This window comes from Numida meleagris, chromosome 2 (assembly GCF_002078875.1).
Source record: "Numida meleagris isolate 19003 breed g44 Domestic line chromosome 2, NumMel1.0, whole genome shotgun sequence".
Taxonomy (NCBI): Eukaryota; Metazoa; Chordata; class Aves; order Galliformes; family Numididae; genus Numida; species Numida meleagris.
In genome coordinates, this window is record NC_034410.1 from 144,178,184 (window position 1) to 144,203,899 (window position 25,716).

The 25,716-nt window shown below is 45.4% G+C and overlaps 1 protein-coding gene across 3 annotated transcripts; it reads right to left on the minus strand.

The window, feature by feature from the left end:
• Window positions 431–24,838, minus strand: GPR20 (G protein-coupled receptor 20). Of its 3 annotated transcripts, XM_021388292.1 has the most exons (3): window positions 24,544–24,838; window positions 22,225–22,293; window positions 431–1,808 (listed from the first exon to the last, which is right to left on the minus strand). In XM_021388292.1, exon 3 carries the CDS (start codon window positions 1,791–1,793, stop codon window positions 726–728), a length of 1,068 nt encoding a protein of 355 aa, XP_021243967.1. In that variant the 5' UTR covers window positions 1,794–1,808; window positions 22,225–22,293; window positions 24,544–24,838; the 3' UTR covers window positions 431–725. The 3 variants fall into 3 exon arrangements, with proteins under 3 accessions (XP_021243967.1, XP_021243966.1, XP_021243965.1); XM_021388291.1 differs by lacking the exon at window positions 22,225–22,293; XM_021388290.1 differs by lacking the exons at window positions 22,225–22,293; window positions 24,544–24,838 and adding an exon at window positions 11,482–11,668.

Sequence of the window (25,716 nt, forward strand, 5' to 3'; positions counted from 1 at the left end):
TGGAAAGCACATTCATTTTCACAGCTCTCTGTATGCTCATCTGCAGTTCAGGGGATTTAGTGATCCAAATTACGGTGGAACATATCTTTAAACTTTCCCCAAACCCAGACAATGTGCATGAAAACATACATACCCACAAAATTTTTTTCTCTTATGCTTAAATAGAGAGAGGAGGCATTACTGCTTGACTTCACAATCTCTCCCCTGAAAAAGTTCAGAAACAACTGAATAGATGCTGGTGATAGGTGTGTTACAATACTTTCTGTCTCACTCCCTTGGCATCTGAAGTCTTTGTGATGGGTAGCCCTGGAAACATGACTCTTATCCTTTACTCTTAAGCACATGTCCAAGGCCTGAAAGCTTTCATAGAAAACAGAGGGATTTACTGCTTTCTAAGCCACCATAGTAGTGCTGTGTTACAATGTCAAACAGGAAAAGAAAACCACGATATGGAATTTGTTGTTAGCAAAATGTCTGTATTAAAATACAAAGAAAACATTCCTGTTGGGAACAGTAATTAATAAACTCTCTTTTGAATTGGTACTAAAAGCACTGCAAGTTCAATTTTCCAAACAGACCGCAATGTTTTTGAGGAAAAAATTCTGCCACTGTCATTCTGAAAGTCTCCCTAAACAACAAAGATGTAGGACAATGGTACCATGCACCCCACCAGTGTTCCAGCACCATTATACTGGTTTACTGCAGCATGTCCCATCAGAACTGGGTTAGATTTGGACACTGCTTGGTGACGGCAAGCTCACAGGGCTTCCTATTGTGTTTGAGAAAGTGATGATTGCATTGGAGCCCTTGGTGTTCTTGTTCATACCCAGGATGTCCACAGCAGTTTGCTCTGGTTCGGCTTTCCTGAAGATATTTTTCATGGTTGACTGAAAGTTGTTGGTGACAAAGCAGTAGACAATAGGGTCCATGCAGCTGTTGAGACTACTCAGAGTCACCGTCACATGGTAGACAAGGAGGCTGACATTGTGGGGCATGTCTGGGTTGATGGAGATTGCTACCTGTCGCACGTGGAAAGGAGTGAAGCAGATCATGAAGATGATGAGGACGGTGATAAGGAGTTGCACAGCCTTCATTCTCCTCTCCCGACTCTGGTGCATGAGGCTGGGCTTGGACAGAGCACACATAATCCTGGTGGTGAAGAAGATGATTATGATGAGGGGGAAGAAGTACTCACAGACCATCAGGACCAGAATCTCAGAGAGGCAGCACTGGGCAAACTGTATTGCCATGGTGAGGATGGAGAAAGTCACTACAGTTGCAAAGATCCAAATGAAGACACAGATCCCCTTGGCACAGGTGGGGTTCCTCCATTTTCGTGAGGCTTGCACCTGTACGATAGCCAGGTAGCGGTCAACACATATGCATGTCAAGAAGAGGATGCTACAGTACATGTTGACAAAGTAGCTGAAGATATGAACAAAAGAGCAATGCAGGCAGTCCTCTGCAGTATAGAACATGATGATCCGTACAGGTAAGGAGAAGCCCACCAAGAGATCAGTAACAATCAAGTTGATAGTGTAAATAACAGAGGTGGTTTTTGTCTTAGTACGGAAGCAGAATACATACAACGCCAAGCTGTTCAGCACAACACCCACCAGGAAGATAATGGCATTGACAACTATCAGGGCAATCCACAGGCTGTAAAATTGTTTGTACAGTTCTTTGTCAGGGTGGATGAACTTGGAGAACATGTAGATGCTGGAGTTGGGTTGCTGCGTATAGTTGATATGGTCAAGAGCTGGCACTTGGGTGGAGGAGGTCGGCATGGTCATTGGCTTTCCAGCAATCTGGAAGAAAATACATAGGGATATATTGATGCGTATGTCACACCCTAGAGCTCAGAATACTGTCACATAAGAACATTTTAACCAATGTATTTATACAGCCTCAGGAGTTACATGTACTTCTGTACTCTCTAGGCATTTTATCTGTCAATATATGAAGTGGCAGACTGGGATTATCCCTAATTGCTAGGAAAATACCTGCTTTTACAACTACTGTAGTTCTGTGGCTCCAGCTGGGTGTTTAGAAGATGTACAATCCCCACCTCAAGTTGTTCCTGTTTAAAAGTGGTTTTAAGGCCTGTGCAAGAACAAAGAAATGAGCTATGCCAAGGGGAACAGAGGGGAGAAGGGAAAATCGAGGTGTGTGAGTCCTGCTTGGGTCAGCCACGTGGAAAATGATCATTGGTACAACCACATCCGCATCATCTGACTCCTGAAATATTGCATCCCTTCCTTTGGCCAAGTGATCCCATATAGACCTGAGCACAGGAGCATTTTCAGGAATTGTGAAGCTTTCCTAAAATCAAAGGATGGCTTTTTCCAGGAAAACACAAGCAAGTTGTGTGGCATTTTCTAGATATCTGTGCTCACAGCAACAGCAGCCGGGAGATTTCAACCAAGGGTGTCAGCCACTACTCCTGCCAGGGTTTGACAGTTTAATTTGCAAATCATTCCTGACTTACACACTATTTTAAACTGATTTGTATATTAAAAGATAAAAAAAAAAAAGCCTAATATATACGGAGACTTGGCTGGTTTCAATAAAAATAAATGGTTGAAAAATGTCTGGAATATCTCAAAAGAAGCTGAACAGGACTGTGAGGTTAAAAAAATCAGCTTGAATCAGCAGAGACTAATGCTGAAAGATTTGAGTTATGAGGGTTTGAAATCCCTGCTACCAAAGAGCCAAGTGTGAAAGGGCTGGTAGACAAGGAGCTACAAACACATCTTCCAGCACTTGCAGGAAGTTTTTCCTTGTGTTCATGTGGAACTTCTTATGTTCCAGTTTGTGCCCATTACCCCTTGTTCTGTTACTGGGCACCACTGAAAAGAGTCTGGCTGCATCCATCCACTTCACTCCTGCGCTTTAAATATATCTAATTGATGGGATCCCCTCTCAGTTTTCTTTTCTCCAGGCTGAACAGTCCCAGGTCTCTCAACCTGTCTTCACTTTCCTTTGTTTGCAATAAAAACACAACACTTGATGGCTTTTCTTTCAGCCAAGGTTCCATTGTAGTGCCCAGGTCTTTTCTAGTAGAGAAGTTATGAACCTGTGCTGGTGATAGGGTCATAGGATGTGGCCCAGCAGGCTTCTGTAGAGGACTGAGCTGCCAAAGAATGAGTGCTTTTCTGCTCCTTCTCAGCTTGGAGAAGGTTGAGAAATTTGGTAAACTGTCAACTCTTGAGATAAGAGTCCTCATGGGATGCTACAGCCCTGCTGTGGTTTATCTATATGGTTCATTAGGTAAGTTTTAGACAGAATACTTGTAGGGCAAAAACAAAGGTTAGGACTGAGGGAATTCTTTACTCAGAGAGTGGCGAGCCACTGGCAAAGTTTGCCTACAGAAGCTGTGGATGCCCCATACCTGCAGGCGTTCAAGGCCAGGTTGGATGGGGCCCTGGGCAGCCTGACCTGGTGGGTGGCAGCCCCGCCCATGGCAGGAGTTGGAACTGGATGATCTTTAAGGTCCTTCCAACCCAAGCCATCCTATGATTCTATGATACTATGACTTTATAATTCTATGATAATTCTGTGAATTTAGGTCTGGCATGAAGTTCCCCCAGAAAATGTCTGCAGAATTGACTTTGCTGCCATGAGAAAGTCCAGGTCAGCCAGTCTGGAATCTGGTCACTGGTTACTGTTCTGGTTTCTTTTTGTCTCTCATCTAATCTATGGAAGTGGTGTGAAAGAAAAAGGCTGTTTTTTAATATTTTTGAACTTTGAAAGATATTTACAAACAAATGGCAATTTGTTGTGTTTAGGTAGTGCTCAGACTTGCATAGTAGGATTGTCCATTTGAACAGCTGGTACTTAACCATAAAAGCCCTCCTGAGATCAAACCAGGTGGCAAATTATGCTGCAGGACTGAAATCCTGAAGCCTCATGTCAGACTGCCTTAGGACATTTCCATCAGCAGCCAGATGTTGGCATATCTTGTCTTTTAGGAATGGCTGGATTACCTCAACTCACACTGAGCTCCAGTGGCAGCCAATGTACGACACGTGTTCGCTTTATTTTGTCTGGATCTGACTGAGCCTGCATACTCCTGGGGGAAAGTCTTGTCTCCTCAGATTTTGCGCCAAGGAAACTGGTAGGGAATAACAGGAAAAACTCGACCCAAGACTGGCTGAAGGTAGTGGAGTTGCAAAGTGTGGCATCTGAGAAAGACCCATGAGGAGGACGCAGACAGCCAGCATCGCTTTAAAATGATTTTCTAATATTCTCACCATCTGATCTGCTCTGCTTGTTTATGTGGCTCTTTAATTACAAAAACAAACTGAAATGAGCAGATGCCTGGATCTGCTCCCAAATTTCCCTTTGCTGATGATGTCAAGGGGAGCACCATGGAAGCCACTGCACTTGTACAAACCAGGAAATAGAGACATTTTTGCTTCTTGAATGTGCCATGAGCTTGTATATTTGTGTTCAAACAGATAGAGTTGAACAAGGGGAGAAGAAAAAATCACCCATCCCATCCCTTAGCAGGCCCTTGAGGTTATTAACTTGTGTGGACAATAGGGCTTTTCATCCCATTGTAATTGTAAGGCATTGGCTGTTTTCTCTGATTTTATGTCTTCTTAGTAGCTCAGCTCTTCCAGAAAGTATTTCAAGTATTTCTTCACTCTCAGATCTGTTATCAGGAACACCTGATATTCAACTTACATTTTTCTTTTCCTATTTCAGTGACATCAGGAACTTGAACTGCATTCAAATGCGTCTCATTCTCGTAATACTAGTGAGGTATGCAGGGCATTTTAGACTAGTAGGAAAGTAACACCTGTGAGTGCTGTCCATACACAGAAATTAAAATCATTGTCATATACAGAGTGCTGTTTTACATAGTCCCCTCTTCCCCTGAGTCCCATGTGCAATGAAATAAACTCCAGATATCGCAATCATCCACACAAATAACAGGCAGCACTTCATCATTGTAATGGAGGAGCTATGTTAGAGGTGGTGTCTCTTCCTGCTCTACTGCTGCTCTGTTTGGGCTCACAATACAAGCAACAACATGGAAGAAACCCTGGCAAATTTAAGTAATTCTGAAGGTTTCCTTGCTGACAAGCTATGGAAAAACTGCTCTTGGGCTGCAGTGGGAAAAGTCTTCCTCTAATCAGATTGTTGCTGATAGATGTTCGGGTAAATGGCCTTTTAGTTTGTGGGACTGCTCTCATTACATGGCTCAGAAGCAGAAAGGATGGAGAGCTGGACTGGCAAAGCAACAACATTCCTCTGAGTGCTTTTAATGAGATGGAGCTAGACCAAACCCTTGGTTAACAGCTACTAAGTATTTTTCCATTATGGGTCTCCAAGCACTTGACAAAGGTACACTGCCCCATTTTGCAGCAGGCTGAACAAGGCATAGAAAGGCAGCCTGACCTCGTGCGTGAGGAGAAGCAAACATTTCTAAAGCTTTCCAATTTTGTCCCCCTCCCCTCATTTCTGAGTCCAAAAATTACCCCAACTAGGTCTCTCTCTGTTATCAGAAATATTAATGCAGGTGTTAAAGTGGGTCAGTTCAGCTATGCATAACCATGGAGCAGTCAGTGAAGGTCGTGAGAAGCTTTGCAGCCTCTGAAAACCTCTGTTTTGCTATGGTGTCACTATTTATGCCTTGCAGCAGTAGCATGAGCTCATGAAGAGCTACAAGAACCAGCCACCTTCTCTTGCAGAATTAATAGCCCCTGTGCTACAATCCTCTTTGACTAAAGTCTCTGGAGGGATTGGAGCTGGGCTTTCTTCATGGCTAACTCACCCCTCCTCTCCCCAGATTTCCATGGAAACTGTTTCATGGAGCTGGTAGTCTGCAAAATCCATGATGGGTAAACACGCACCATTCTGAGCGCTGTATGAACACGCCAGTTGACCTATGCTGTTATATTATACCTCTCAGGCTGGGTTTTGTCTGTCTGCCTCTGAGGCTGTGGGTAGCATTTCCTTAAAAGTACAGCAGGCATCAGGGTAGAAATGGGATATGGGAAGGGAGGGAGACTGGAGGTTGACCTGGTTTCCCTCGTTCTGATAAAGGTCCCTGCTCAGCACTAAGAGACAGGGACTTGCTCTGACATACTTTCTTATCATTACATGACACAACCAATTCCATCATTCTTGGGCCAAATAGGAAACAGATGGTCACTGGTGCTGAAACCAGGGACTGCGATCTCTTCCTTTGCTGCTTGGAATCCTGCTTGCTGCATTTGCAGCTCAGTGCTATGTCTGCCCCAGGACGATATCCTTGGCCATCCCATATTTCTTTCCACCCAACTTTTATCTCTGTATCAGCCTTAAGCCTCACCCTCTGCTTGCTGAAGTCAACTGGAGTTTCTTCCTTGACCCATGGTACTTTTGGATCGAGCTCAGCAGCTCAAGTAATGGGATACAAAAGAAAAGGCAGGTCAAGCAACTGAGCTTTGTTCTGAGCACTTTCCAAAAGGGTTATTTATTGGTGTGTACAGATAGGATCTCTGCATACAGAAAGAGAACAAAAGAGACATGCACTGGGATGGGAAAGATGAAAAGGACATTCATAAGTGAGAACAAGTGTTATTTAGTATAAACAGCTTCAACTTTTCTCATCTCCCTGTCCTGAATGTGAACATCTGACCTGACAAACTGTCTCCTCTCTCATCTCCCTGTCCCCCTCACCCTGTCCTGTCTGCTAACCTTGCTCTGCTGCCTGGCATGGAGGCAGCTTGTGTTTAGCTTTACAGTCTCTCCGTGTTTAAAGTTCCATAGGTGATTTATCATCCTGTTTATAAATGAAGGGTTAAACTTACTCTCTTTCGGTTTAAATTGTATGATTCTTCTGGCAAGCTCTCGCTCAACTCTGGCTCAAACTGGCCAAATATGGTGTTTTTGTACATGTTGAGGAGTGGCCCTATATGTAGTAGAGCTCATTCTGTCAGCCTGAGGAGGGTGGGTTTGCTGATCGTGGGAACTGAGGGAGAAAGAGAGAAAGGGAGAGAAAGGGAACAAATCCAGCTGACAGAAGGGAAAAGCTGGTTCCTATCTAGCCCCCAGGCTGTGAGAAGGGAGCTATGTTTGGGGGAGAATTATACCATAACAAAGCAGAAATGGGGCTATTCCCAGGGTACGGAAGACTCTATATTTGAGGGCATCACATAGAATCATAGAATGGCTTGGGGTGGAAGGGACCTCAAGAATCATCAGGTTCCAACCCCTCTGCCACAGGCAGGTTTGCCAACCACTAGACCAAGTACTAGACCAGGCTGCCCAGGGCCCCATCCAACCTGGCCTTGAACACGTCCAGGGACGAGGCATCCACAGCCTCTCTGGGCAGCCTGTTCCAGCACCTCACAACTCTCTCAATAAAAAATTCCCCCTCACATCTAACCTAAATCTCCCCTCCTTCAGTTTAAAACCATTCCCCCTTGTCCTATCACTATTTACTCATGTACAAAGTTTATTTCCCTCAAGTTTATAAACTTCCTTTAAATATTGAAAGGCCATAATGAGGTTTCCCCACACCCTTCTCTTCTACAGGCTGAACAAGCCCAGATCCTTCAGCCTATCTTCATAGGAGAGGTGCTCCAGCCCTTGGATTACCTTCGTGCTCTCATTTGATTCCAGGACACTGATGTCTGCTAGAAGCTTCCAGGACTAAGGGTGGCTAGACAAAGTGTGTGAACCACCTGACTCTGGGGAACTGCAGCTAAAAACTGTCAGATTCAGTCCAGGGTAGGGTTATTCCTTCTTCTCCAGTGCTGTGAAACTAACAGGTGCTTTGAAGGCTCAAAGCACACATCTGACATGGTGAATGCCAGATGAAATGACACCTGTTTTCTTATGGTTTAGCGTCTTGCTCAAAACATTGGATCAATGTTTTACCCGGGTTTAGATGGTTATTAATAGCTTTTTCCCATGTGGACATCTGGTTGTATTAATGAGGACTTATGTTCCAACTCTTTCCTTGGCTCCAGAACTTGTTTGAATTTATCCTTTCATTGCTGCTTGATTTCCTGAAAATTGAGGTGATCTTTCCCTTCTGCCAAATTTTGGCTGAAATTAGCCAACAAATTGAAAAACATAGGGAAGACAGAGGAAGCCGGAGCTGACAAACACACAGATAAGTACTGAACATGGCCAGATTATCCTTGTTTCCTCTACTATGAACCTGCAAAAAGTTTACTAAAACTTTCCTCAACACATCTTTTTATTTAGATCTTCCCTACAAAGTCACAATTACTTTGGCATTGAAACACTGCAAACATGTTGGATATCTTCTTTTCAAAGAGAGAACTTGGCTTGCCTCATTATTTGTCTGTCATCAAATAATTTCAGATTTATACCAAATAATGTGTTACTTCTGGCAGAAACTGCCTGGCTAGGGAGAGATAGTAACTGATTGCCTGAAGATCGTGATGGCAAGTCCCATCTTGTCCCATGGTTTGAAGAACCATGAGCTAAATTCCTGCCTTTGCCTGGAGCCTAGAGGAAGGTGTGAACACACTTTTCAAGACAGCAAGTGGGATTAACACCCACCCACCCAAACTTTTACATTTCTGTAGTTTCTCTTGAGAATCAGATTTCCCATCTGGGCAAAGGAAAAACTTAAATGTCCAATCCCAAGGCATGGCCACATGCTGTCCTTCAGCCTATGCAAGCAATCACAGCCTAAGGACGTGTATTGGGGGGATAATGCAATGCTGGTTTGGGGGTTGATGTTGCTCATGTGCTTTTAAACCATTTGCCTGCTCTCTGTTGGTACCAGTGAGGCTACATGAGGTCCTCCATCTCCAAGGCACTGCCTTGGGTACTGCCATGAGTTGTGATTTGATTTTTACCCTATCTTGTTCATAGTTCAATGCTGCGTGTGCACACAGCTGTATCCCATGCTCTCTAGGAAACAAAATGCCAAAATCAGGTCCTCTGTGAGCAAGGAGCCCAACCTCCAGGTTTGGCTGGGGACAAGTAATAGCCTGTGGGTGCCTGTGCAATAATTTAGTCCAACAGGTCATCCGAGTCCATGAAGGATCCCTGCCAGTTAGAAGAGGTGGAACATAACCCTCCAAACTGCGTTCCTCTTCTTCATGGAGCAAAATGACTGGGAGGGATGTTTCCTGGCTTGAACAGTCTGCTCTCTGCGTTAGGGCTTAAGCTGACTTTTTAACACCAGGTGATGGATCACCAGTCTGCAACATCCTTGATACAATCTATTTTAAACCCAAAAATTGCTGCATGGTCCCCTCTCAACCCTGTCCTGAGCATGCATGGAAAATATGGAACAAAGCTCCCAAAGGTACATAGAGCAAGCAATTAATGTGCTGGCAGATTTCTTCAGAACTTAAAACTTCTCTGTGTCCATTTCCAGCAGTAATGCCTCGGTCTTTGAAAGAAGGAGCCCAGATGTACATATAAAGTGAACAAAGAAGTGGGATTGTGTGCACAAGCCGCAGGTCTTCTGTCTGCCTCTCCAGACCCAAACGTGTGCCCATTCATGGTGGGCACCCAGAGGTCCTTCAGCATGTTTTGATGAAGCTTACTTGTACAGATCACCTTAGGAATGCTAATAGAGGCTTCACACCTCCACTTGCTTGTTCCTAACTCACTGTATAGAAAAGCCCCTCCTGAAACATTTAGATGTCTACAATGACTTATGGATTCTGTAGCATTTTCCTTGTCTTTCTTTTCTGCTCTACCAAATCTTGGCCTTGGGGTGATGGAATTCCTAACTGCCCTGGTGAATTCTCTATGAATCCTGTTGTTAGCATTTCAAAGACCAACATCTCATAGTCTGCCAGGACTAGTACCAAGTGCCATCTGTCATCTACATCTCCACAGTAGACTCTAAAAGAAATCAGAGCATGACTTCCTGCTCTGTCCTTTGTGGATCAGTGTAATATGAGGGGAAAGTACATTCTTTTTGGAAAAAAAAATACAAGAGGTTTTATTTTTGTTTAAATCTAAATATGGAAAGAAACACATGGATTTGGAGTTTTGTAGGGCTAGCCAGTAGAGATGGATTTGTGCCTGTCTTCTTGGGAGGTTGTAACATCACAAGAGAAATGTATTTGAGTTTTTGGGGATTACAGTAATCCATCTAGCCTTTCAAGGGTGCCTGGGACACGGTGCTAGAAATGTCAGTTTGGAATAAAAACGACTGTGGCTGTGCACGAGGAGAGCCCTGCAGTGAGAATTATGATATAGGCACAGACAAAAGTTTCACAGACAAGTGCAAAAGCACTGGAGGAGTTAAAGTGGAGCAACATCAGGCCTGTGTGTTGCTGCTTGCTTTTTGAAAAGGAAATTCTTAATTGCAAATGTAGCTGTCTATGAGCACTTTTCCCTCTTTCTGCTTTCAGCTGCCTGCTGGCTCCATCCCTTGGAAAGAAGCCTGAGCAGGACAGTGAGGGAAGAGCAGCAGTAGAGTTTTGCTGTCAGGCAGTACCTGGGGCTCTGTATGGTCCAGGATAGAGGAAGCAAGGCTCAACCCCCAGGGAGCACAGGCAATGGAGGTGATACAAACAATGCAGGTAGGAGCCAAGGGGATTGAGCAGGGAGGCATCCTAGGGTAGATTACAAGATCTTAACCCTTTGGGAGGCTGGTTGCTGCAGTTTCCCATGTTAGGCATGTAAGTTACTGCACTGTGCAGATAGATCCCCTCCCGCGCCTTTGGGGATGTGCAAGTTTTGGATTAATCAGATTAACCTGGAAAAAGTTGAGGTGTTGGTGTTTGTATTACTATTAAAGCATTTCTTAAGAGGTGTTGTTAAGGATCTTGGAGAGAATCTGCTTCTCCTTAGGATGATCCTGCAAGCTGATTCAGAGAAGCAGCACAGACAGAGACAAAACAACCCCGGTCCCAATGACCTTGTTCCCAGCAATGCATTGTCTCCTTTCCTGCCTTCAAAAACCTGCATACAGATCATTATAGAATCATGGAATCATAGAATCATTAAGGTTGAAAAAGGCCACTAAGACCATCTAGTCCAGCTGTCAACCCATCACCGCTATGTCCCCTAAACCATGTCAAGGAATGCATTCACAAACAAGACATCACTTGACTCCTCAGAAGAGGCATGGTATCTTTCTCCGGGGAGAAGTCAGCACCTTCACACATCTTTCATCACCCCCATCTCCTTAGAGAACAAACAAATAGCATGGCACTGCCCTCAAACCCCACAGTGCAGAAACCTCCTTGCAGCCCCACTGTCCCAATGGGCACCTCCTGGTGAACTTCCACACCTGCAGCGAGGACAGAACCATGGACATCTTCCATGCGTTCGACAAGGTGCCATTCCACCTTCCACAGCTCCCTGCCGTGATAGCCATGCTTTCCATGCTGGGTTTGGGGTCAGGTCTTCAGTGACTCCCTCTTGTCCCCCTTACTGTTACCTCTTCCTGTTATGCTCCCCCGTTCCACTCTGACCACTGTCCCAAAGCATCTGCTGCTACAATCCCTCTGATATATTCCTCCACCAGGACTGACTTACCTCTGGCCTGATCTCCCTTCTATGTTAGAAGAGCTGCTGGTAAGAAAATCTCCTTGTGGACCTGAATGCTATCGCTCCAGGAAAGAGGCATCTGTTCCTACAAGCAGAACTGGAGTGACTACAGAATATGAAGAAATGCCTAATCTCCCTCTCTCTCTCTCTCTGTCTCCCCCCTTCTCTTCTAAATATAGCTTTGCAACTAATGGGAAAAAATACACACTCCAAAAAAAAAAAGAAAAAAATTTCCACTTGTCTTTAGTGGTCAGAATTTCTCCTGAAACATCTGGCTCCTTGCCCTAAATCTCTTTCAAATTTATGAAGTGTTGGAAACACTAAAGGGAGCTTCAGCCTTGCTCACAGTGAACATCTCTACTAAACTAATATTGGTGTTGCTGCACCACCTGCCTCCTCCCCGGTTCAATTTTCCTGTGTCTCTGTGGGAATGGAATCCCTTTACTGAGAGCTCTGTCAGCTCAAGGCCACAGCAATGTCACAGGAGGAAAATATTCTCTGTTAATCTTCTCTATATGAGCTGGGATTAGACAGAAGTCCCCAGTATTTTCAGGAAGAATGAAATGCGACTATGTCTGTGACATGCTTTGAACCAAAACAGACCCTAAGAAAGGACCTGGCAGAGGGAGATGAAGGGTGAGTTCACGTGTTTTGATGACTTCTGGCTCCAGTCATTTGAAAGAGATGTTAATCATGTCTGCCCATGGACTTAGTTGAAGCAGCTGAGTGTAGATGAGTTGTAGTTCCTCTAAGAAGACCCCCAACACATTCTTCCATCCTCACACTGCCCTTCCATACTAGTGGTAGAATCATTGTGGTTATCATAGCAGAGAATTGTGTGTTCCTACACCGTTGGCTGTAGTATGGAGCCAGGAATTGGACTCGATGATCCTTACAGGACCCTTCCAACTCAGGATATTCTGTGATTCTGTGATTCTATGAGATTGGGCACAGTACAGAAAAGTATCACAATGCTGAGATGGGCTCAAGGCACTGGACCAGCTTTCAAGATGTCCATTTTGACCAGTACTGTAAGGACTCAGATCTCCTAAAGCCCTCAGAGTCCTTCTCATGAGATGATGCTTTTTTGTCTAAATTGGATACCAAAAAAGCCATCTTCTGCAGGGTGGGGCTCAAAGGGGACCTAAACAGATGTTACCTGCAGGAAGGTTTACTGTAGCTTTAGAGATCCCTCTTGGGAAAAAGGAAAGTAAAAAATATAGTGAGACATTGTCTCAAATTTAGTTATTTAGGAGGATCGAGAGAATGGTTAGGATTTTAGCGTCAGCCCTGAACTGCTTTTTTCCTCACTATTTAGATAAAGACAACACTGATGCCAACACAATAGACACACAGGATATGGCCAGTAACAACACAACAGGATCAACTGAGAGGCAGTGAATTCCAGGTCAAGAGGCCAAATCCTTAAATAGAGGAGAGGTAAACTCCATGCATGTGTGTCTCACTGGAGCACAAACAGTAGCTATGGATATTAGAGAAGGTTGACCTCATTTTCTGGAATTAGTTTTTCACCCTTGAATCTTTCCCAGGAAAGCTGAGCTGATCTTTTTTGTCTGGATATTTTATTGATTTTCTATTTTGAGTTTCATTACAATGAGGGGCAGATTCTTCCCCCAGTTTCAGGAACATCCTGCTTGATTTTCTGTGCACCCTGATCCAAACATCCAGCCTTTCACAACTATCCTCCAGCTCAGCCACGTGCCTGGGATCTCATCTGCTTTTCACTTCCTTATGATTTGGAAAGTGAGTGTGATTGTAAGGCCTCCATGAGTCATCTCTGGATAATAAATTTGCCTTCTCTTCCTTCATTCTTGGGGACTGAACAAGGGGAAGAATGAAAAAGAAATCAACCTATTGTTGATTCCAGCCTTTTGTTCTTATTGTCTGTGGTGGCAAATGTTTAAGTTTCACCCAGTCTGCTAACCTAACTGTTATGCTTAAGGAATAGCTCTCTGGATGTACAAATGCAGGACCATAAAAAGAAAGGAAAGCTTTCTCCAGAATGAGTTATTGATACCTATATACTCTGTTCACATGCCTGGTCATTCTTATATGAGGACTAGTTTGTAGTTGTTCTCCTGTGTAATGCATGTGAGCTTTGTTCCCATCCCTTGTGCATGGCCTGCACTCCCCCACTATCCCAGTCTCTCTCTCCTTGCCGAATTTAGAGCCAGACTTATAGTGGCAACAGCTGCAAAGTTTCAAGTCGTGCCTGAGATAGAGCAGAACATGCCGTATTGGGAAGCAAATGCTGCTGTTAAGGTGGAGAAGGCACATCCGGGTTCTGGGCCACACTTTGTCCCAGACACGGTTCCCACACTTGACTTCAGGAGGAGTTGCAATCATAGCTAATGAAGCTTCTATCATCTCTCCTTTCAGATATTATGGTGCTCCCAAAGGGAGAAGGAAGGTAAAAAAAAAAAAAAAAAAAAAAAAAAGGAAAGAATTAGTAAGTGGAAAATTTTCAAGCTTGCTGGCTAAATATGCAACAATATTAAATATTGCAGTGGGTATCTTAAGCTTGTAAGTAGAAGAAGGCACTAATCAGCTAAAATGAGCACATTGGAGAAGGAATAATAGTCAGGACAGGAAAGGGTGCTGCTGGCCCGTAATAATTCATATTAACCCATTAACATTAGCATATAAAGTAGAGATGGGACAGGGCTCCATTTAAAAGTCCTCTGTAGCACAGAATATCAAAGCAGGAAGCTAGGCAGCTCTGGAAGAGAGGATCAGGAGGCTGATACCAATCACCACCCTGGGGAGACATCTTCTCTGTTTTTGTCAGGCGAAGAGAATACTTTGCCAGTCTTATTTGAAGAGCAAAGCTGAGTTACCCTTCAAGGCTGAGATTGGGTGCAGCATAACGAATTACTGAACTGCCAAGGTGGGCAGGATCGGCTCTCAAGGTCTTTCTGTTGACCAACTCCGTAAGGACCCAAACAAGGCTTGTATCTGAACATGCCTGTTTTGGTCAAGTTGAATTCCCTCTCTATTTTACTGAACAGATCCTCGGAAATTCATTCACCAGTGGTGAAGGAGAGCTTCTATCCAAGAAGGTCCTGGACCCAGACCTGGCAGAATCAGAGCTCAGGAAGTTGAGAAGCCTTCACCTGTGGTCATGGAGGACAGTGAAGGACAGGATCCTCACTATGTGGAGAGCACAGGAAGTGTGGGATCTAAGCAGTCTGGGAATCCTCTTTTGATTAGCTGCTTCAAAGAACTTGAACTCATATTCCTGTAGACCACCTCCACTGAACATTTTCCCATTTTCCCACCAACACAGATGTCCTGAAATGTTTGTCCACTGTTTTGCTCTTGTATCAGGCAGCAGAAGAATCAGAAAGGGAAATGGCAAAGGAAATGGCCAAGGTCACAAACGCAAGCATATCTTTACAAGACTCCTTGCAGAAAAGGTTGCCCTGCTGATGTAGATGCAAGGTTGATAAAGAGGCAACAATAGATGTGGTCTGCTCCCTGCCATGTGAGTAAATCCTTTATCACAGCAGGAAAAGTCAACTGCATGGAAGACAGTCTGCATCCATTTTACCCTCCACAACACCTCTTATCTCTAGTTAATCTGCCCCAGAAGATCCGTAGGCCTTAATAATCACTGGAAAATGCTCATGTGTATCCTTATGGTATGCACTGAACACAAGCCCTGAATTCTTAATTCTCTACAGCCTAAATGGCTGTTGTGAGATGCTATGAATCAGACACAGAACTGAGTACTCAGAGAACTGGTTTGATTCTCACAGCTGGTCAAAGGGTGGAAAGGAGTCACCTTTCACAGAGGACAACTGCCAAGAAAGCTCCACATAGCATTTGGGTTAGGGTAAAATCTGTGGACACTGAGACTCCTAACAAATGTGTAGGAATGTCTTTCATTGCAAAGGGGCCCAGCTAACCCCATCATGCTTCCTTACCATTAACGAGTGAGACGTGTGTTCCCTTCCCCTGGAAGAAAAGCTTTGGACAGCAGTGTGGGAACATTGTCAAAGGACAAGGAACAAAACACTGGCTTCTGTCCCAGCCCTGCTGCAGAGTGTAATGGAGCAGAGCAGGGTCTAACAGGTGCCAAGCTCCTGCCAGATGGATGAAAGCACCTGCCCTAACTTTTACTAACATTCGAATGGGAGAGAGAAGCAGATATTTGATGGGAACAACTTGTAGCTATACAGACTTGGTGGGGCTGAGAAGGACCAGGAGGAACACCTGACTCCTCATCCTATATCCAGCTCTGACTCTACTTGTACTCAAGGGCTGGAAACACACCAGGGTCAGCAGGAAAATGGAATTGCACAGGGGATCAGGTAGAGTCTGCACCTTTCCCTCATTCCTGCTCCATCACCAGTGCAGAAGGAGAAAACTCCCTCCTCTTCATAGCTTGCAAACTGGTGCTTGGTAAAAGGAGTTGTGGCAACTGTGTGGATCTGGGTTGTCTCTGGATGCTTTAGCAGAGTCCATGGGAAACCTACCTGAAACACCCAAGAACCTTCCCCCTTCATTAGGAAACAGAGGTGCAGGTTGGATGTTAGGAAAAAGTTCTTCTCAGGAGTGGTAACGCATTGGAACAGGCTGCCCAGGGATGTGGTGGAGTCACCGTGCCTGGACGTGTTCAAGAAAAGGGTAGATGTGGCACTGAGGGTCATGGTTAGTGGGCATAGTCGTGACGGGTTGATGGTTGGACTGGAATTATCTTAGTGGTCTTTTCCAACCTTAGTGATCCAGCTGACAGCTGGATTCAAAATTGTCAGTACCCAGCTTTGGGCTTATGGCATTTCCTTCTTTGAAGCCAAGCAGAGGGAGATGTGCCTTTAGCTTCTAGGCTGTTGGAAGGTCATTCATTGCTATTCTCAGATATACTGACTGAAGCATGCTGTGTAGGGCTGTTTGGAAGATCAGAGATCCCCTTTGAGTCTGAACTCTGAAACATTCATAATATCTATGCCTAAGGTGGTAGCTGGAGGGGTTGTAGGGAAAGTTCTTTGCACTGAACTGAACCCTAGACAAAACCCACAGGGAAGAGACAACCTTTGTCTCCCAGAACTTGTACCTCTCCTGCAATGCCTGGGGACAAAAACACCAAAGGGACAGGAAAACACAACCTTCTTCTTCCCAGAGAAAGAAAGCATCCAACTGCTTCCCCTGGATGTGCTTAGCACCCCAGGGCTGATAGCATGACTCTCAGCATGAGAAACAGAGACTGTGATGTGCCATAAAAACAACCCAGCTGCCTCTATAATCACAGGGGGCAGCCATACGTACCTGACGCAAGAGGCTCAGAGAAGAGCAGTCAGTTTCCTATGCCAAGGCACTACCCTAAGATCCCAGCCACTTCCCAGAACCCACTCACCATCCGCCGAGAATTGCAAAGGTCAGAGGGACCATTATCCATGGCCCTGCCACTGAACAGCCTCCCATCTGCGTCTTTAGGCAGGGAGGGAGATCAGACAGTTGCCATATGGGGGGCTCCTGCTGATGGGATCCAGCTGTGATTTGTTTGTTTGATGAGGAACTGGGAAAGACAAGTGCTTCTCAGATGAACCACTTGTTGAGTGAGTCAGGCATGGGAGAGAAAGTGTACAAGAGCCAGTTTCCTGCCTGCCTGCTGCATTTTTAGGAATTGACTTTTCTGACCATTGCCTCCCCCTGCATTTCTCTCCCCTGCTCACACCAGTGAGGTTTCCAGTATGGATCCTCAATCAATTACTCAACAAAATAAGCTGGAGAGACCGTTTGGCAACTCAGAAAAGCGTGTCATGTCTCAACCATCCCTTGCTATCCAACCCCAGCTGGGATCCCTTACAATGTCGCACTCCTACCTTTATGTCCCCCCAGCCCACCTCTGGCCAGCAGCCACTTCTTGCTTTTTTTATTTTATTTTTTTCTTCTTGCTATTTTTTTCAAAGACTCAGGAACTAATTGCCAAGAACACGATGTCCAGCGTCACAACCTCACCCCATTCCCAGCAAAGTAATTCCTGCTGGATTTGTTTGTCACTGGGTACACAGGGACATTGGTGATTGGAGGGGAATGCTATGCAGGCAGCCAGGGCTTTGGCATTTCTCGGGCACATGTGCTTGAGGAGGTCGGGCCCTATGGAGTGGCTTTTTCCCAGCAGGAATCAGTAGGAAACTTGGGATGCTTGCACTGGGATGTAGCTTGAAGGCTGCCCCAAAGTACCTCTCAGTGCTCTACTCTTGTGTTTGGGGTGGTGGGAAGAACAGTGTAGTAGGGCTGAGCCAGAAAACCTCCAACTGAGCAAAGGAATGGGTTGCCCAGAGAAGTTGTGGGGTTTCCATCCTTGGAGTTCTCCAAAAGCTACCTGGACGTGGTCCTGGGCACTCTGCTGTAGGTGTCCCTGCTTGAGCAGGGGTTGGTCCACATGGACCTAGAGGTCCCTTTCAATCTCAACCACACTGTGATTCTGTGATTTTGTGAGCACGCAGTGAAGCTGTAGAGGTAGGGTACTGAGGACAGAAAGGACATTCACAGACTCATAGCAAGGAAGCAGCAGGGGCCTTAGGGGACCAATCTGCTACCTCCACCTGCTCTGATTTCACAGACCTGGCAAAGAGCAGTGAGATTCTGCCAGGACCATCTGTTCAACACGAGTTCTTTGTCATACAAGCAAGATGTAGCCTTATCCACGCCCTGATGCCATACAGAGTCACAGCAACCAGGAGGAAGGATGCCTACAACTCAGAAAATCTGCCTTTTGGCTCCATGCTCCTCAAATGGCTTTAGAGAAAATCACATAGCCTCCCTGCTCTCTCTCTGCAAACTGAGCATGCTAATCCTCCTCTCCTATCCCCTTTGTTTGCCTGGTTTGTAGAGATTGTGAAGGCTCAGGGCAGGGCTGGCTTTTGTTAGATGTACACAGAGCTCAGCAATGCTCTGATCTGGAACAGGGCAGCATAAATCTGGTGGATTATCGTAGGAAATTCCATGGTGATGAAAAACTCTATAGAAACACGAAGAAATGAAAGGGCCCCATTTGGAAAAAAAAAAAAAAAAAAAAAACCAAAAAAAAAAAAAAACCCAGAAAAAAGAACAACAAAAAATGACCCTGCTGCTGCTGCCTGGTTACAAGTGATTCTTAAAATTGCTGCCTCTGGAAGAAGTTGGTACATTTTCTGATTTTCGTTATTTTGCAGGGAGTGTTTTCCTTTGTGTTTTCAGATGTTTGGAATTACAGGTTCCATCCCTGCAGGCAAGTCCTGCTCTAGGGAGAGCTCTGTGTGAGGGCCTCAGCAGGGACAAAGCCAATTTTCCTCTGTTTCTCTATTGTTGGAATGGTCCCCCTAAGCACAAGGTGCAGAAACGTCCTTTTCCTGGGAAATTTTCAGGAAGTGAGGAAGGGAATCAAACATGTGATTTAAAGGGGTTTCTTACAGGAAGCTGCAGTGCCAGAGTCATCACTTTTCTCTTGAAGACACAATGGGCAGTGGTGTTGTGAACAAAGTACAGGACCTGTCTCTTGGTCTTGTTGAAGCTCATCCCACTGGCCTCAGCCCATCGATCAGCCTGTCCCAATCTCTCTGCAGGGCCTTCCTACCCTCAGGCAGATGGACACTTCCTTCCAACTTGGTGTTATCTCTCACAGGGGTCATAGGGGATCTGCTGTGAACTTGAGTCAGTTGGAAATTCTGGGGGATTAATGGAAGGTCCAGAGATGTTAGAGGCAGCTCGCTGGGAGCAAAGTGTGATATATTTATCTCACAAGGCTTTGTTCATTAATACAGATGTGCACTCAATGACTGCCCCAGATCCTGATGGTCAAAGCCTAGAAGATCTCCTTGGGTTAGGGTGCAACTGATGTCATCTGCCTGCGCTTGTGCAAGACCTTTAACCTGATCTCACACCACATCCTTATCTCTAAATTGGAGAGAGATGAATTTGAAGGGTATACTACTTGGTGGATAAGGAATTGGTTGGATTGTCTCAGCCAGAGGGTTGTGGTCAATGACTCTATGACCAAGTGGAGACCAGTCATGAGTGGTGTCCCCCAGGTGTCTGTCTTGGGATTGATACTCCTTAACATCTTTGTCAGTGACACAGATGATGGGATCAAGTGCATGCTCAGCTATTCTATGGTTCTACGATTCTATGATTCCATAATTCCATGATCCTATGACTACTACTGCTTGTGTATCCTAGGGCAGCATTCCTTAGAGCCTTAAAGCCACAGCAGCAGCCTAGGTAGCTGTAGGACCACCTCACAGCACTGAAGGCAGAGGTTAATCCCACGGCTGTAACACAATCTACCTTCCTTTGGGCAAATTCCACTGGCTTCTTTAAAGCAAAAAATCCAGCCTACTTTGGTTGCTAAACTGGGCTCTGCTTCTTTGGGTGTCTTTCCATTTTCCAAGAAAAATAAACTGCAGGCTCTGTATTTTTAGATATGCCATCTGATCACAGACAGCCATATATCAGTCCCAACACTTAGAGTCAAGATGCCGAGCTCCACAGCAGAGCTCCCTTGGGCAAGAACTAGTGGCTCGAGCCATCCTGAGTATATTAATAAATCAGTACGTGTAAAATAATCCTGCACTTTCCTAGGTAAGCAGCTCACAAGGAATCATAGAGTTGGGATTTATTGCTGCTGGTGTCCTAGTAACTCTGGTTCTTTGGGTGAATTTAATACTGCAGTGAGTGGGAGGCAATCAGCCCTGGTATGAGACAGCCCTAATCTACCATGGGCCAGAGGCAGCACTGCTCCCCTTCCTCTCCCTGTCCCAACAGTGAATGGCTCCTGATGTCTGCTCCTTGCTGTTTCAGTCCTGGGCATCCTCTGGGGTAGCTGCTGGTTGGAGTGAGCTCTACATTTCCTTCATGTGACAGTGGGATCTGACAATTGGGTAACCTGATTTGCATGGCTGAGATATGCAAAGCCTATTCACTACTTGGAGCTGGACTCGATGATGGGGTCCCTTCCAACTTGGCATATTCTATGGTTCTATGATTCTATGATTCTATGATTCCGTGATTCTCTTCCAGCAGTACTGAACTTATTTGTGGATGATGGGAGAAGGAGTATCTTGGAGACAGCGTGTTTCTTTGTGCAATCTTTTGTTTTGTGCAAACCTGCCCTGTGCAACATTCCACCATGACCCAGAGAAGTTGTAAAAGCCCTATTTCTAGAGGTGTTCAAAGCCAGGCTGAATGGGACCCTGGACAGCCTGATCTAGTGGTTAGCAACTCTGCCCACATCAAGGGGACTGGAAATGGATGATCCCTTCCAACCTAAGCCATTCAATGATGAAGATCCTACAACCCAGCCTTGCAAGTGTCTGCTCAGCTTACCCTGTAGTTATCAGCCTATTAGAAATCTCTGTCCCTTGCCAACTTCCTTTAGCTCTCACAAGTCTGTCTCTAACACCAGTGCAGCCTGGAGACGATTTTCTGTATATTTTATCAAAGCTGGGGGAAGCTTTGAGCCTGCTGTGTGAAAAATGGGCTGCCTTGTTCCTGATAGCTTGTTTGCTGGGCTGCTTCATCACTCTAATGACAATCAATTTATCCACATAACTGGTTGCTGAAGACAGTGTAATGTGCCTTGACAGCCTGGATTTTTCCTGCAGATGTATTGCTTGGCATATTCAACCAAAGCAAAATGAGACAGCCTGTCAGCTGAAGGATTGCACCTCTGCAAGTGTGATCACACAGATTTCCCCCTGCATCCTGCCTGATGAGGACCTTGGTGTCCCCTCCTCCTGTGCCCAGATGCCCATTTTGCTTTGTCCTTCTGGGATCATTGCTCCAAGAGGACCCTGATGGGCTACAAACACTTCATGTGGTCTCTGTATGGGATCTGCATGCTCAGAGCTCTGTGCTGTTTAACCTTGCTAATGCCTACCTGGGTTATGGTGGTGTTGAACTGATGGTTGGACAACATGATCTTACAGTTCTTTTCCAGCCTTAATGATTCTATGATTCTTGGGTTCTGTGAACAAGATACTCAGATAGAGGTATTCGTAGATGCTCTGGATGAATCAGAGAACTTCTGCAAACCTTCACAGCATCCCTGTCCTCACCCACAAGGCTAAAGCCTCCTTGTGACAGGTTCTCGGGGAAGCTTCCTACTTGTGAAGCTTTCTCATCTTCTTTGGCAGCCCCCGAAGGAGACCCAAATCCATCTCTTTTGGCATCTCAGAGAATCATAGAATCATAAAGGTTGGAAAAGACCTCTAAGATCATCTAGTCCAACCGCTGGTAAATTCCCACCATGCTCACCACAGAGCTGACAACCTCAGCACGTGCTGTTGATGGGGTGCTGCCAACATGAGCCATATTCCACCTTTGTTAGCTTTAGGGGCATTTCATAGGGCCCCATTTTTTTCTGGCAGTTAGTTACAGAGCAAGTGGCTTGAGCTGTGAAGAAAAGGGGACATTTGCTAGCAAATCTTTTGTACTGATACAGAAGTCATCACCCTTTCTGTTGTGGCTCTGATGGCACTTTTGAGACTTTGATAGATAAGTTGCACATCTTTTATGGATTATGGGTAAGAAGCAATAAAATATCCAGTTCCTCTGTGTCTATATACTAATGGCATATTGATCCCAGTAAATATCATGCTGAGATTGAACAGCAGCGTCCCTGGTTAATGTCATCCCAACAGCTGACATCTTTTCTTTGGGTGTCACAGAGCAGCTCAACCAACCCCATATGACCCACAGCTTCACCTTTCAGTTTCCATGATTCACCTTTCATGTCAGTCCAATCTCTTCCACCTCTGGGTTTGATCAATCTTGGCTGGACTCTGCTGTGACCTACTGAAAGGAAAGAGTTTCTCTACTAAGCAGTGAATAGGATTTTCTCACAGGTATCCTTGGTTGTTTTGACTTAAATGCTGTAAATTAAAACGCAGGTGTGAAAAATTGAGGGGAGTTGAATGAGAAAGCAATAAGAGGTGGCAAGTTCCTTACAATATTTACAAGAGGGCTTGCTAAGAAGCAGCAGGTGTTCCTCAGGAGGGTCTATAGACTTTGCTTTAGATGTTAAAGGACATTCACTGAGATGCACGTTGAGGTGATAAATGGTTTCACCTCCTCTTAAACCTAACAACTGAGCATGCATAGAAATCTCCTGTGACAGCCTATGGTGTAAAGAAAAGTCCAAGCAATATGCACTTTGTGTGTTTGTGATGCTCCCATGAGGGAGCTTTGGCTGGTTTGACAGGGGCTCAGGAATTTGGCTGTCTTCATTTTTAGATGCAGAGGCTCACGTTTCCTTTAAAGGGTGAGGTTTCTCCTAATGTGCTGAGCACCTGCCTGGTGAAAATCCCTGTTTACTTGTCTCCAGCTTGTTAAAACACAGATAGCCAAAGTCCCTTCTCACAAGCTGGAGTGCAGGATCCAACCTTTTCCCCTCAAGGGGCACATAGTGGGAGGACAGCCCTGCAGGAATTGCATCATCTCCAGGGCACATCTTCATGTGCATAGCAGGGAGTAGAGCCACGAAAGCACTGTGTATGCACAGAGTGGGATTTATTGCTCTGCTCAGCAGCCTCCCCCATTCTGCTTGCGCTGCCTGTGGGGGAATGTGCCGTGAGAGGTGTTTCATGTACAATTCCTTCCTTGGCCTTTGCTTCCTTCAAAACAGGGGAAGGAAGACTTGTAGGGTGGTTGTAGGGGAGGGAAGAGATGGCTCTGTTTTTTATCTCAACACACTGTGGAGAAGGCAAAGGAGGCCTAAATGGAGCTAAGCAAAATGTGCTGAAATTATTAATTAATTAAGACATCAACTGGCCACATGACTTTGTAAGAAGAAAAGGGGAAGAATGGGATTTACTTTCCCTTTTGTGTGTTGACAGATATTTCTGCCTGCAAAGGAGATAGAAGAGCATCTTCTATAGTAAAGATGCTCCCACCCAAGGCAGTCCCTCCCTTGTGCCTGTGGATGCTGTGTCATGTAGATGGTGGGCATTGCTGCCTCCTCTGTTCCATGGCTGCTCAGATTTCTGCTGTCTCAGGAAAGAGTTTGCATCATGAGCTGAGATGCAGCCTTTGCATCTAATCATGGGCGACAGAGGCATTAGCGCCAGTGGTTTTCAATTGGGACTGTCAGGCATAATTAATAGGGATTAAACTTGCATGCCCACTGCCTTTTGCTTCTGAATGGGGAAGTTTGAGCTGTGCTGAAGGAGCTGCCATTTCAGGAAAAGGGATGGCTTTTTGCTGAAGAAGAGAAATTGGTTTTGGCACGTGATAAATGTTAGAAGAGAAGGCGCCTCCTGTTACCAAAACACAGCTGAAATGAGTCCAAAGAGCTGCATTTCTAATTCATCACACTCTGCCTCTGACTACAGTTTGTGTAAATGACAGGAGATGCTCTCCGCGTGATGCACTGCAGCCAGACACGTTGCGGCCAGCGGTAGTCGCTGACCATCCATCCCTCTCACCCACCAACCGCTTCCTCCATTCAGGAGAACCCAAAGTAAAAGTGCTTTCTATACCATTTCCATGGTGAAAGTTTTTTGCTTCCTGACTCTGAATCATAAATAATTTTGAGCCCTTTCAGAGCACTTTTTCATGGTCTGAGTGTAAAGGCATTGTTTCTAGCTCTGCATCTCTATGCAGGGACAACTGAAACATGTATGTGCATATGTTGCTGGACTTGATAGTCAGGATGTGGAGATATACCAGAAATACCCAATTTTTCATATGGAATCACTCAGACAGTTTTGTCTGCAGCCTCCTTTATGCATATAAAGTGTGCATTCTCACAACAGTACAAATCTGGCATCCAAATAGACCAGTTCAATGATGAGAAGCACCATTTCCATTGATGAGACGCAGCACCCAGTTCAAGAGATGCTCCCCAGGAGGTGCTCCTCATCCTCTTCCCACTTGCACCCAAACCCATGTGCTTTGCTCTCAACCCAACTTTCCAGAGCTCCCATCCCAATCTGCACGCCTCCAAACTCTCAGTCCAGCCAGGACTGTAGCACACTACCTTCCTGAGCTGCAGCTGGTAAATCTCCCTCCCTCTCCCCCTCTCTGCATGTTCCCGCTGGTACTTACACAGCTTGGATGAGAAAGCTCAGCTGCTGATCTCAGAGCCCGCTCCTGGATTCCTCAACCGAGTGAGAGCGCACTCGCTCTCCAGCGCTCAGCCCAGCACAGCAATACAGGAACCAGACCTCTTGGGTTTACTTTTACATTGACGTCAGTGTCTTTCCTAGCCTCCGCGGCTTGTTTTGGTCAAAGGATGTCTTCAGAGTGAAGGGGAGGAGTGGGGAAGGGAGAGAAGTGAAGATGAACTGGAGATGAGTTTTCATGGTGAAGGTGTAGAATCATAGAATCATTTGAGTTGGAAGGGACCATTAAAGGCCATCTAGTCCGACTTCTCCACAATGAACAGGGACACCTACAGCTACATCAGGTGCTCAGACCCCTGTCCAGCCTGACCTTGAATGTCTTCAGGGATGGGTCTTCCACCACCTCTCTGGGCAGCCTGTGCCAGTGCTTCATCATCCTTATTGTAAAAAACTTTTTCCTTATATCCGATCTAAATCTCCCCCCCTTTAGACTGAAGTCATTTCCCTATGTCTATCACAGCAGATCTTGCTGAAGAGTCGGTCTTCTTCCTTCTTATAGACCCCTTCAGATATTGAAAGGTTGAACAGCCCCAGCTCTCTCAGCCTGTCCTCAGAGGAAAAGTCCATGTCTCTCCTATACTGAGGACTCCACATCTGGACACAGTACTCCAGGTGAGGTCTCACTAGCTCAGAGTAAAGGGGCAGGATCACCTCCTTCGACCTTGTTTGCCATGCTTCTTTTGATGCAGCCCAGGATACATCTTTACATTCTCCAGCTTGTACTGATGGTGGAGCTTGCCACGACTCAGGAGCAAGACCTTGTACTTGGCTTTGTTGTACCTTATGAGCTTCTCCTGGGCCCATGCTCGATCCTCTTTGGAATGTTTTAGATAGAATGACAGAAGAAAGTTGAACCTATGTGTAGATCACCTGGATATGGGAATGCTGGCGGCATGAATCCTGCATCTCTAAAAAGACTTGTTTATTATCTGCACCAAGGAGCACGAGTCCTGCCTTCTCCCAGATTCAGTAGCTGTTTGTGCTGTGTTGAAAGGAGAGGGAAGGAAGGATGTCAGAGGGACTGAGAGAGCTCTGGGCCCTTGCACAATACCACATGAACACAGCAGCCCAGCTGTGTGCTCAGGCTAAGTCTGTG